Raw genomic sequence first — 12,550 nt, 5'->3', positions numbered from 1 at the left:
TATTGTTTATTTGTGGAAAAGAATTTCTGCTTATTTAAAACTTAACTTCGGAAACATCAATATTATCGTTTTCATCGTAACATAACGGTGATTAAGGGAATTTGGTTCCTTTTTGGTGATATAAGTACCGAGAATATTTTGCCATTCAGTCTCCAATCTTGCCGGATTTTTTATATTTTTTTTTATTTGTAACGCAAGCCAATTTTCAAAAAAATATTTTTCGGTTTCATTTTTTATTTATATTGTTAGAATTGCAGAAAAAGAAAATGTATAAATCTATTTAAAAATAAATAAAATAAGAAATAAGACAATCCCGTAAACTGTCGATTAAAAAAAAAAAAAAAAAAAAAGAAGCTTTTATGGCTATTTTATTTAAATAAATTTTTGCAGAATTTTTGAAACCAGAAGTCATAAACCGGAATTTAGATTTTTAGATATTTAGTCATTGATTTGGTTGTCTTACGGCAAAACAACCTATTTTAGATTATTTAATGCCGAATCCAGTAATTTTGGAAATAATTTTTATGCTTAAAGTTGTTTATATTTTCAAATATTTATTCATAGAGTTTGGTTTGCCTTTTATTGTATAGAAAAATTTTTTTTTTGGACTTTGCAGAACATAACTGAGTTTGGGAAAGGGAAAGCAAAGAAGACAATAACATTAATGTTTGTTGAATTTTAGGTCAGACAGTCTGGTAACATCAGATATAGATATATTTTGAAAAATACATATATCTATACATTCATCATAAATCAAGAAGGCGGGGTGACTTGAAAGGGGAGGGGAATGGTGGATCCCAAGATGGAAGGATGAAAGGATTCAAATCCAAGTCGGCTCCTCACTCATATTCACTAAGGTTAGGGTTTTTTTTTATTTATTTTTTTTTATTATTATTATGGATAAATAATGGAATAAAACTATGGGCAGACAATACTATCAAATTTCTCCAATTATTTTGGAAACTTATTGCAAACAGCTGTGTGTGAGGAGGAGGAGGAGGAGGAGGAGGAGGAGGATGAGAGGGGAGAAGGAGGAGTGTAATTACTTGTAGAGTCAGATCAGCGAATGTCATTTGAATAAATTAAGGTCAATCAGAGGACAAAGAGTGTGGATGAGGAAGAGGGAAATAACCAATCAAGATGCCACCATATCATCTTACAAATTGAGCACCAAAACAGAAATGGCAGACATCATCAAAGTAGTTACCAAGAAAAAAAAAAAACCCAAAAAAACCATGTAGAAAATAAGACATTTTTATATTTCATAGGAAGCAAATAGTATCCTTATGAATCTAGTGATAGAATGGGGTTAATCTCTTTACAAATCCTCACATAAGAGATGTTGGCACTAACCCTATTCAGGCTTAACTGACTTCCTCCAAAGGAGTACGTTTCATGGGAGGATGAAATTCACAAGCGGTCCACAGTCGCATGTATATCCCTGTTAGGGGAGATGACGATGTTAGTTTTTTGCAACTTTTGCAGGGAGGCTACAGCACCTGGAAAACTCAAATTGGTCACCCATCTGGTCCTGACCAGACTCAACGTTGCTTAACTTCGGTGATCTAATGAGAACTGGTGTGACAATGTGATTATATCCCCTCGCCGCAAAGTTGCATCCTTGTACCTGTTTTACAAGTACTTTAAGGGAATGTGCTCTGATGAACTCTCAGCACTTGTACCCCCCCTCGGCATACATATGCTCAACTAACCCAACAAGCAGCAAAATTCCACCCCTTCAATGTTGAGGTCCCTCGATGCCGGAAAACCTACTCTAGTAGTTTCTTGCTTCGAACTGCTAGAATTTGGTATTCCCTCCCTGTTTCCGGCTTCTGACTGTACTAATCTGCAGAACTTTAAATGTAATGTGAACAAACATTTCGCTGCTTAACTCCTTACAGGCCCATCAGACATGATCCCAAATAGTAGTCCATTTTAGCACAAGTGACAATCGATGCCTCCGTTTAGTCTCAAAAGACACCTCCTGTAGGGGCAGCTGCACGTGTAATTGTGAGGCAAGGGTTGCGCAATCTCCAACCACACCTCTCCTGAATCGGCATTGCTCGAGTCCTGTGGCAAGGAGAGGTCCAGGACGACTAGAAACAATGCCAAGATAAGCGGAGAGCACATATAACATCTGGAAGTTCCAAATGGTCACCCATCTGATACTGGTCAGGCTCATTGTTGTTTAACTTCGGTGATCTTATGGGAACCGGTGTGCCAACGTGATTATGCCGTATTGGCAATATGTGCAATATATAAGCATATATATAAGCAAGTGGCAATATATGTCTTGCTTAAGGTGAAAAAAAAAAAAATTCTTTTGACTCTGGTGTGTGTGCGTGGAAGGGAGGGGGTGACTGCTTCTATTCTTAACAGCGCCTCACAGAAGAGATGCTGCTAATTCTTATCCATTTTCTTGCCTCCCCAAGAGGGAAGCTGAGTTTGACACAAGGTTGGCATATACTGTGGAGGAAATTTAGCTCTCCAAAAAGGAGTATTCCGAGTTGGGACAAGAATTAAAACTGCCTTAGTATAAAAGGATCTCTCTTACTGACCAGATGACAAGAACAGTATAGCTACTACACTTTGAATTATTTTCAGAAAATATTCTTTTTAAAATTCACATTTAAAACAAATTAGGAACAAGGCCACAAAAAATGTGGTGAAATGGTGTCATTGGCCATCCTTGGTCAAGTATGATAACAAAAATATCTATCCTACTCATTTTTGTTATCATACTCGACCAAGGATGACCAAATAATGTTATTTCAGCACGGTCTATTAACTACACAAGTATCAGAGAGGCAGTGATAAACAGAAAAAAAGGAGAGAGATGAAGGCAGCAAGTGGGGGAGAGGGAGAGGAAAGGGTTTGGTTGTTTTTGTTTTATGGCATATCAACTCTTTTCAGGTTATTTAATGCCGAATCCAAAGATTTGGAAGAAAATTTTTTTAATAGAATATATTTGTTGTTTTCAAGTCGGTTTCTATTTAACCCATAGTTGGGTACCACTCTGGGTCAGAGTGGACTTGGAAGCAATGGCAATTAAAAGGTGACTCCACATTCCCCAAAGCCCGAAAGCTGGGGCCTCATCACTGGATATAGTTTAAGGTCATATCCAGGACCGAGAAGAAAGGGAGATAGAAGAAAGTCAGTAACAAAAAGAAAAGTGGGATAGAGAGGAGAAAGGGAAAGAAAATAATCCAAGCTGTCTTCAAGTCTAATATAAATAAGTTCTTGTTGAGCCATTCTCTTAAATAATTAAACCAGACCTTACATTGTTGTCTCCATCATCATCATATATGAATCCGAGGATTCTATTGTTGGCACTGGTTTCCTCGATATTTTTCTAGTCAGAATCATTTCTAGAAAGACATCGGGTACTAACAGGAGGGACCACGTAAAGGTTACCAACATCATAAGGGAAAGTGATCTCATCGAACAAACTGGATTCGAACTTGGAACACCCAGGTCTTCAGTTGTTGTTAAACACTAGGCTATCGTTACCTCCCAGCATCTACCAGACATTTATTAACCTCTTCCCCTGCAGTAAAAAAAATAAAGAAAATAAAGAATTTGTTTTTTTATTTTTACAAAATACACTTTTCTTTTTCCAATGAAGAGGAGAAGGGATAAAAACAAAAAACAAAAAAAAAAAAGAAAGAGAAGTTGGATTCGTTTAGCAAAACAATTCACTTTTTTTTCTTTTTTTTTACAAAAGTTGAACCCGTACACTTTTTTTTTCCTTCTCCCGTATAACGATAATCATCATTTTTCCATTTTTTGTGACCATTTATAAGAGATTCTAAGAACAGCAATAGATGTTTTTTTTTTGTTGTTTTGTTTTTCAATTTGTCTGGCTAAATTACTTTTCTTAAAATAAAATCCCCCATTTCCCTGAAAGATTTTTTCCTTGAATAAAAAGGGAGAAATCCATAACACACACACACACACACACACACACACACACACACACACACACACACACACACACACACACAAAAAAAAAAAAAAAAAAGGTATTTTCAATTCAATTTTATAATAACCTGCATTAAGTCAATACATAAAAATGGTGCTTGTTAAGATAGAGTCGACGGGTCAATTTTTTAAAATATGTTGTTTTAAGAAAAAACACTTACGTACTTAATTGTCATGTCGAAAGTAGTAATATATACAAAAATTCATTGAGTAGAAAGTTATTTATAGTTAAAAGTAATGTTTACAGAGAATTTGGTAAAATTGCATTTTTTTTAGACGTTATAAAGTAAACAGTGAAGAGTTCGCACACACAGGGGACATAACTCGAAACGAATATTTTAGATTACTTGTTCACGGCTTCCAACATTTGTAGTCTTACAATAGACTTTTTTCTTTCTTTTTTTTACTAAAAACACAGTAGCAGTTCTACTCAATGAGTTTTCATAATTTTTGGATATATTACAATTACAATTAAGTATGGAATATCTTTTTGTTTAAAATAATCGATTTGCCAACAATATCTTAACAACTACCAAAAAATGTTCACTGTTTTTAACTTTGTAGTTTTTATCGTATTTCAACTAGTTTTGGGAATATTGATTGGAAAAGTCAAAACATTGAGATATCGGAATCAGTATCATAAAAATTTGTATCTATTTTTTGATGCCAAAAATGATTATGTTTTTTGTTTAGCATAAAATTTGGAATTTCTAATGATAAACATTTATCGATATTTTAAATTATGCAGATTTTTTAAAACTTTTTTGTTATAGTAGTTGTTATTATTATTATTTATTTATTTATTTTATTATTATTGTGCTCAATATACAATAGTGACCTCCCAGTGTGGCATGATCATAAAATACACTTAAATATGATATTCTAATTTATACAGAAATCGTATTTATTATCTTTTTTTTTTTTTTTTTGAGATTGTAATGCTGGGTATGAGGCAGCCAAACAAGCTGCCAACATTCCCTTGCATTTTATTGAAACCAACCGAGAGCTCTTTTTAGTATCCTCACTGTTCCCTTAAGTGCAATTGTCTGGAGCTCTTTTGCACTTGGTTCACCAGGAATATTAGTTAGGTAGGACTTCAGGTTCTTCTTCATAAGCCCTGTGGCACCTATAATAACTGGTATGATTGATATCTGCCTAAGATTCCATATTATAGAGTCAATCTTCTAATGATTATTGTATTTAATATATAATAGTGATTTCGAAAGAGTAAAAAAACACATATGACTTTGGTACCATCAACTAAAATTGAAACCAAAACATAGCTCTCCAGTCTTAGTTGCTACCATCTGTACTACATACTTACGCATATAAGAACTTAAAAAGTAACATTGTGAAAAATATAAATTATATTTGCGCATACATACAAAACCATTTCAAGTCAACTTACACCTGCTAAGTGCCAATTAAAAATAATTTTGATTCCATAGCAGCTATTTTTATTGATTAAAAACCAAATCGAATTTGTTCTACAGGTCTAAACCTCCTATATAGCGATTTTCAAGTCTTTAGACAAAAAATTTGACAGAGGAGTTTGGTAGAGACCGTTTCTCAGACAGACAAGGTCACATTTATATATAGATAGATTAGCCGATTTAGTACCAGTCGGATCAATGTTGCTACATTATTATTTTTTTTTTATACTTTTATCTTTTTTATTTATACCATTTATTTGTAATCCTCTTACTCTCCCTTTCTTTACTGCTGCTGCTACTACCGGTATCCTCTTCTCCCACCATCAAAAACATTCAATGTGCAAATAACCAAAAAAGAAAAAAAAGATTAGAAGAGTTTTAATATTTCTTGATTAAAAAGACTCGCATATAAAAACCAGTCATCTATATATATATAAAAGCCAAAATGTATGTATGTATGTATGTATGTATGTACGTACGCTTTTCCTTGATGTCCACAAAAGGCTTCTTTCAGAGAAGCGCTTGCTCAGTTCACAACTTCTTAAAACTTTTTATATCATCTATAAATTGTAATATCTCAGAGTTACCCACGGAGCTCGCCTGTCTATTTAATTTTATTGACTTTCAAACGTTAATTATTCGACATTTTCCGCATTGGCACGCATTACATTCGGTTTTCGGTATAAAAAAAAGCGAAACTCAACTCTCAAGAGAGGTAAGTAACGTTTGTTCAATGTCGACTTCGTCATATCAGACTGTAGCTTTCATTTCGCTCCTCCTAATAAACAGGGAGAGGGTTTTTTAAAAACAAACAAACCGATTTCTTGACCTCATTCAAAACTGTCCCGCACAAAATGCTAACTGCTGAATACCTATCGCCGTCACGTCAATCAAAAACGCGCACCTGTTTTGTTTTTTTTAAACACTTTACTATTTTCCAATTACGCGTCGTGAAGGCTTCGTTTTTTTTTTTTCACGGGCACCTGTTTTTTGGGTTTTTTTTTCACATTTTCGGGTTTTTTTCACATACCCCGACAAACACTCGGGCAACGCCGGGTATCCCTCGCTAGTTACAAATAAAAACAAAAAAAGTAAAAATATCATGAAATATAGAATGACATAGTGAATTGAATTAAAAATGTTTTATACATATACATATATATATATATATATATATATATATAAAATCTGACTTACCAGCTTTTGTCTGGACATTGGGTGGCACAGTGGCTACCTTGAGTGCCAGGCCAAATGCTCCAGGGAACGAGTTACTGTCTCGGACTACAAATGTTCCTGGTCGTTTATCCTTCAGCATTATTATAGCTGGTGAGAACAGAAAAAAAGAAAAAAAAATTTTTTTTAATTAACAAGAAATTATAACGTTGCAGTTGCATATTTCAAGATACATAGCAGAATTGAGAATAACGCAGGGTGTTTGAGACAATTTTGACAATCTTTTAATATTCTGTGAATTATAAGTGGATTTGGAAGCTGGGGATGATGGATGGAAATGATGGATGATTGAAAAGCACCCAAATATTGGAAGAAAGTGATGATTTGTGCTAGATTAAAAGATTTGGAAATTTATCCCAAACTAAATGCTCCTTGCAGTCCGTGTGATGAAAGCTGGTGAATTGTAACGGAGACATGAACGGGACTCACTCAAACGTAATTCAGGCGGTAACATTGAATTGCTGTCCACTGTTATCAAGCGCTGGGTGGAGAGGTTGGCTAAGAAGGCAATATGCATGGAAGCAAGACTCAGTTTTGTATTACACCTCCTGGAAAACCCAGAAGTGGTTGAGAACTTCTGTGGCTTTACCAGTCCTAACATCAGTTCCCCCCACCCCTCAATTCACTCAATTAAAATTTCGTGGGATGCAGTTGAGGAAGATGTCAATTGTGCTAAGTCTAACATCAAGGACTAACTGATTGCCAGGACCAAACTAACGTTCATGTGTTTCTTCAAGCACACCATGAAGACTGTTCCAAGTTCCGGTTCTTCTTGGAGGATATGTTAGAAGTCCTAAGTAACTTCTTTGAAATTGTAATATTTTGCAGAAGATCCTCTAGGAGGTACACTTTCAATTATCAGCCAAGATATGACATTTTTTTTTTGTGTCCTTTCTAAAAAAAAAAAAATTTTTTTCAAATTTATCTCTAATACCTCTTACATTTTTATACAGGGTGGGGCATAAGTCTTGTTACAAAATTCCGGAACTATTTTTTATGATAATATTAAGATAAATTTACTAATTTTTTTGTCATTATATGACAAGGTAATACATGATTTCTTATTTTTCAGAAACAAAAGTTTTAACAATGTCTGTTGAATCGAAGAGAAGATTCATTATAGAAAAGCATGAAAATGTGTCGACCAACAAAATTCAAGTTAGGGAAAAAAACTCAAAATCAACAGAATGTTCAAAGAATTGATCGTTAGCTGCAAACTTTGTTGATCAAAGATAAACAACAATCAGGCCATCCCTATTAGGGAAAAAAAATCAGGCGAAATCCAAGAAGATCCACGAGACGAATGGCAAAAGAAGCACAAATGTCACCAAGGATTATGAAAAAATATATCGAAGTTACCTACAGATGTCACCCGACAAGCTCCAAAAGCAACAGCTTTTCTCTGCACCGACAATTTAAATGAGATTCACTAGAAGTTGACTCTTGTTAAATCGTATCACAGAGGGCACGCTCATTAACATCATCTTCAGGGGTGAAAAGTTATTCTCACTTCAACAGTTCCACAATCATCAAAATGATAAAGTCTTTGCGAGAAGTCATGTGGCAATACCTGATAATGTAGGAAAAGTTTTCAGAACGCAGAAACAAGCATCAGTGATGGTCTGGGCAGCCATTTTTGAGAGAGTGAAATCTCCACTTGTTTTTCTCCCCCAAGGGGTCAAGATTAACAAAGAACGTTACATTGAGGACATTCTTGAAGGTGCACTGACCCCATGGTGTAATTCTGTGTATGATGATGAAGTTTTGACTCTCCGACAAAATGGTGCGACAAGTCATACTGCTCATACAGGGTGGGCCAAAATAAGGGTCCTATCTTTAAATTTGAATAACTTCCACAAAATAAAAGTTAAACTCACCAAACTTTATGCGTGTGTAGACTGACCCTTCCGAGATTTTTTTTAAATAAACAAAACAAATTTTGGCCGAAAAACACTTCTTAAAACTTACATGAATTTATGAATTTTTAAAAATAGGACCCTTATTTTGGCCCACCCTGTATAACACAACAGTGGTGTAGAGAAAACCGTCTGTCCAGGATTACCAAAGAAGAATGGGCTTCCTCATCACTTCATTTTAATGCCCTTGATTATTCTTTGTGGTCAATCATGGGCAATGAAACCCGCTCTACTCTTCGTATAAAAAAATTGAAGCTAATAAGATAAAATTCAACAAATGCCCAGTGAAAATACTCTTAGATGTTGTGTGTGTGGTTATAGATGACCCCCCCCCCCCAAAAAAAAAAACCTTCAAAAAGTAATAAAAGCTTGAAGGAAACATTTCGAATCATACTTTTGCCATATTTTTTCTTCTGTATTTGCTTATCATTTTCTGTAATTAGGTTTCGTAATAAATTATTTTGTTGGATTAAATCTGAGTCTTATTTTGTAACAGCATTTATGCCCCCCCCCCTGTATATGTATATTGAACAAAATAATGCCATAAGAAATACATAATTGCATAAATTTTGAATAATAGAAATAAATATTTCAACTTGTAAAACAAAAAAAAAAAAACATGTCTCCTTTCATTTATGTAGTCATTTATTTATTTTCGAAATCTAAAACATACTTTCACATGACCTTATAACTTTATTAAAGAGATGAAACCTCAATTTGGGAGCTTTATAGAAAAATAGGGTTACCCCATAGTTGTCACTACTCCCAGGTCCATTCTGACTCAAGAAAGTAGTACATTTCAAGGTCACATCATTAAGTTAAGTAAGAACTATCACTTAAAGGGTATTTATTTTACAAATGAATCATAAAAACATGTACGATTTTTAGCATAAAATAACGCAACAACAATGGCCACAAAACCAACAGTCAGAATATAAAAAAAGAGAGCAAAATCAGCTGTTTTTCCATAATTGGGTAATTTTCTAGTTCAAAAGAGGAAATTACTTTTGGGTATCACTTCAAAACGAGTTATTTTGTATGAAAATGATGTTCCATGGCATTTTCTTGACTAAAAATAATGCTTAACAAATATTAGCAGATATGAAATATTCTCACAAGTTTTATATGAAAATGTCAAGATTGTGTAATGGACAAAGTTATGAAAGGGTAGATAAATAAACTTTGTAGCCTAATAAGGGATGCCTTTTTCTCTTCCCTGCAACCTTTTTTCCATAGAAGAGACGTTGCTAGCCTGCCCTTGCTCTATCATTGTTTTCATTGCAAGTGCTCGTCTGAGCTCTAATCTCATCCCCTTCATGCCAAACTTTCACAAAAAACACAACCAATAATTTTTTTTTTTTTTTTTTTTACAAAGGCATCACCACATTATCAAGGCCCAGAGGCCACTCAAGGATAAGGGTTAAAGAGTGTACAGTAGAAATTGGTCAATATAGTAATCATTAGTAATGAAAATTTGGTAAATTTAATAACTTATATGGAACGGCTCATCAAGAACTTATTTACTTTAGACTTGAACACATCCATATTGTAGTCAGCCGGAAAGCAGGAAAACGGAAGACAATTCCACAGGCGTGCAGTTCTAAGAAAGAAGCTTTGTTCATGGAATCTACGTTTAGGTTTAGGCACAGATAAAGAGTGGGGGAAATTATTGATAGTGTGTACAGCTAGACGAGTGTTTCTTGTGAAAGTTTGGCGAGGGGGGACCATAGATTGAAGCTCAGTTGAACACTTTCCATGAAAATAACGATACATCAGAGACAAACTCGCAACATCTCTTCTGTGAGATAGAGGTTGCAAGGAGGAGAAAAGGACATCTCCTACGAGGCTACGAAGTCTATTTTGAACTCTATCAAGGCAGGACAAGTCCTTTCTAGCAGCTCCTGCCCAGATGTGGCAACAGTATTCCATCCTTGGACGTACCTGGCTCTTATATAGGTAGAGAATAGCATCAGCAGTGAGATATCTACTGGATCGATAGAAAGATCCCACCATTTTTCCAGCGGCCTTGGCAACAGATTTGATATATGTGTTCCATTTAAGATCAGGAGTAATGGTCAAGCCCAGAAGCTTGTCAAAACTTGAGGCCTTCTGAAGACGAGAGCCATTCATTTCAATTGATGACAAATGTGGATTAGAATGTTGATGATGTAAAGAGAGAAGCTTGGTTTTAGATGCATTAAAAGTAACCAGCCACTCCTTTCCCCATTGTACTACGTGCTCAAGATCAGAGGAGAGAGAATTGGAGAGAACTTGGTCGTTTACTGTCTTAGATGTGGTACCATAAATGGTAGTGTCGTCAGCATAAATGTCTACAAATGATGTAAGGATATGATTTGGAAGATCATTAATGTAGATCAGGAAAAGAGTTGGGCCCAGGATGGATCCCTGAGGGACACCGGCATTAATACTGTGAGCTTCTGATTTTTGCCCCTCAACTACTACTCTTATGAACCTATCAGAAAGAAATGATTTAATAATTGAGAAGACTTTTCCACCTATACCATAGCTAGCGATCTTATGAAGTAAACCTTTATGCCATACCCTATCAAAGGCTTTAGATATGTCAAGAGCAATTGCCCTAGAAAGATTGCCACCGTCGAGAGATTTGCTAATCCTATGCGATATAACTGTAAGGACATCTGCTGTAGATCTAGCAGAACGGAAACCATATTGAGTGTTACTAAGAAGGTTATTTTTGTTGAGATGTTTGATTACTTCTGTATTTAACACAGATTCTAGCAACTTACTCATGACGCACAGGAGACTTATTGGCCTGTACTGGGAGGGGGATGAGCGATCACCTGAATTCTTAAATACAGGGCATACTGATGAGATTTTCCAGGGAGATGGGAAACTATTCTCCTTAAGACAACGTTTAAACAGTTTTGTAAGTATGGGCGCTAATTCAGGTTGAAGTTTTTTGAGTACTATAATTGGAATACCATCAGGGCCAGTTGCTTTACTCGAATCAAGGTTTTTGATTAGCTTCGCAACATCACGTACAGATATACGTATATCACATAGCGTGTTTTCTGATACAGGAGGAAATATTGGGGGTTGGCGGTCTTGGTCGCAAAGGGTAGAATTAGCTGCAAAGTTCTTGACAAAGAGTTTGGCTTTGTCTGATGCTGACGAGATTACCTCAGGTCCATTGATAATAGTTGGGATGGAGCACACGCTTCTGTTCAGGATTCTGTTTGCTATTTGCCAAAACTGGTGGGAACCAAGCCGCTGCTCAGCTACTTTGGACTTAACAGATTGAGCATACAACACTCTTGCGTTCCTTATTACTTTCTTACAATGGTTGCTGGCAGTCCTGAAAACGGCTTTAGTTTCCATACATCTATTACGTTTGAAGCAGTGGAAAAAGTGATTTCTGTGCGCAATGATTTGCACTACTCTTTATCTGTGCCTCAACCTAAATGTGGAATCTATGAACAAAGCGTCTTTCTTGGAACTGCACGACTGTGGAACTGTTCCATTTCCCTGCTTTCCAGCTGACTATAATATGATTGTCTTCAAGTTCAATGTAAACAAGTTTTTGATGAGTCGTCCCCTTAAGTAATCCAATTTACTAAATTTATACGACTAACGATTACTGACATTATCCCATTGACTACTTTACACTCATTAATCCTTATCCTTGAGTGGCCTCTGGGCCTTGATAAATGACTTTTTAAAAAAATATTTTTTTACAAAAAGAAAGTTACTTCCGTCTTGAATATGTATATATAGCATATGCCATAATCACATTGACACACTGGTTCTCATTAGATCACCAAAGTTAAGCAATGTTGAGCCTGATCCGTACCAGATGAGCGACCAATTTGGGAATTACAGATGCTGTATGTAGGAGGATATCGACACCTCCCTCTAAAGAGTTTTAAAAACTCATAATGCCGTCATCTTCTCGAACAGGGATATATATGCGATTGGGGATGGCTTGTGAATTTCATACTCCCATGG

At 35.4% G+C, this 12,550-nt stretch overlaps 1 protein-coding gene across 50 annotated transcripts in view; it reads right to left on the bottom strand.

The window, feature by feature from the left end:
- The window catches only part of LOC145291925 (tensin-3-like), a 1,436,242-nt gene that overhangs the window by 27,984 nt on the left and 1,395,708 nt on the right, over nucleotides 1–12,550 (bottom strand). For all 50 annotated transcript variants that reach the window (XM_080137783.1, XM_080137795.1, XM_080137791.1 and 47 more), the window contains one exon: nucleotides 6,612–6,737. In XM_080137783.1, the coding sequence (XP_079993909.1) occupies nucleotides 6,612–6,737 (126 nt within the window). The remainder of the gene's footprint in view (nucleotides 1–6,611; nucleotides 6,738–12,550) is intronic.

This window comes from Euprymna scolopes, chromosome 13 (assembly GCF_053919585.1).
Source record: "Euprymna scolopes isolate OS-2025 chromosome 13, ASM5391958v1, whole genome shotgun sequence".
Lineage (NCBI taxonomy): Eukaryota > Metazoa > Mollusca > Cephalopoda > Sepiida > Sepiolidae > Euprymna > Euprymna scolopes.
Note: the sequence above shows the minus strand (reverse complement) of the source record. Positions and strands in the feature narration are given on the sequence as shown.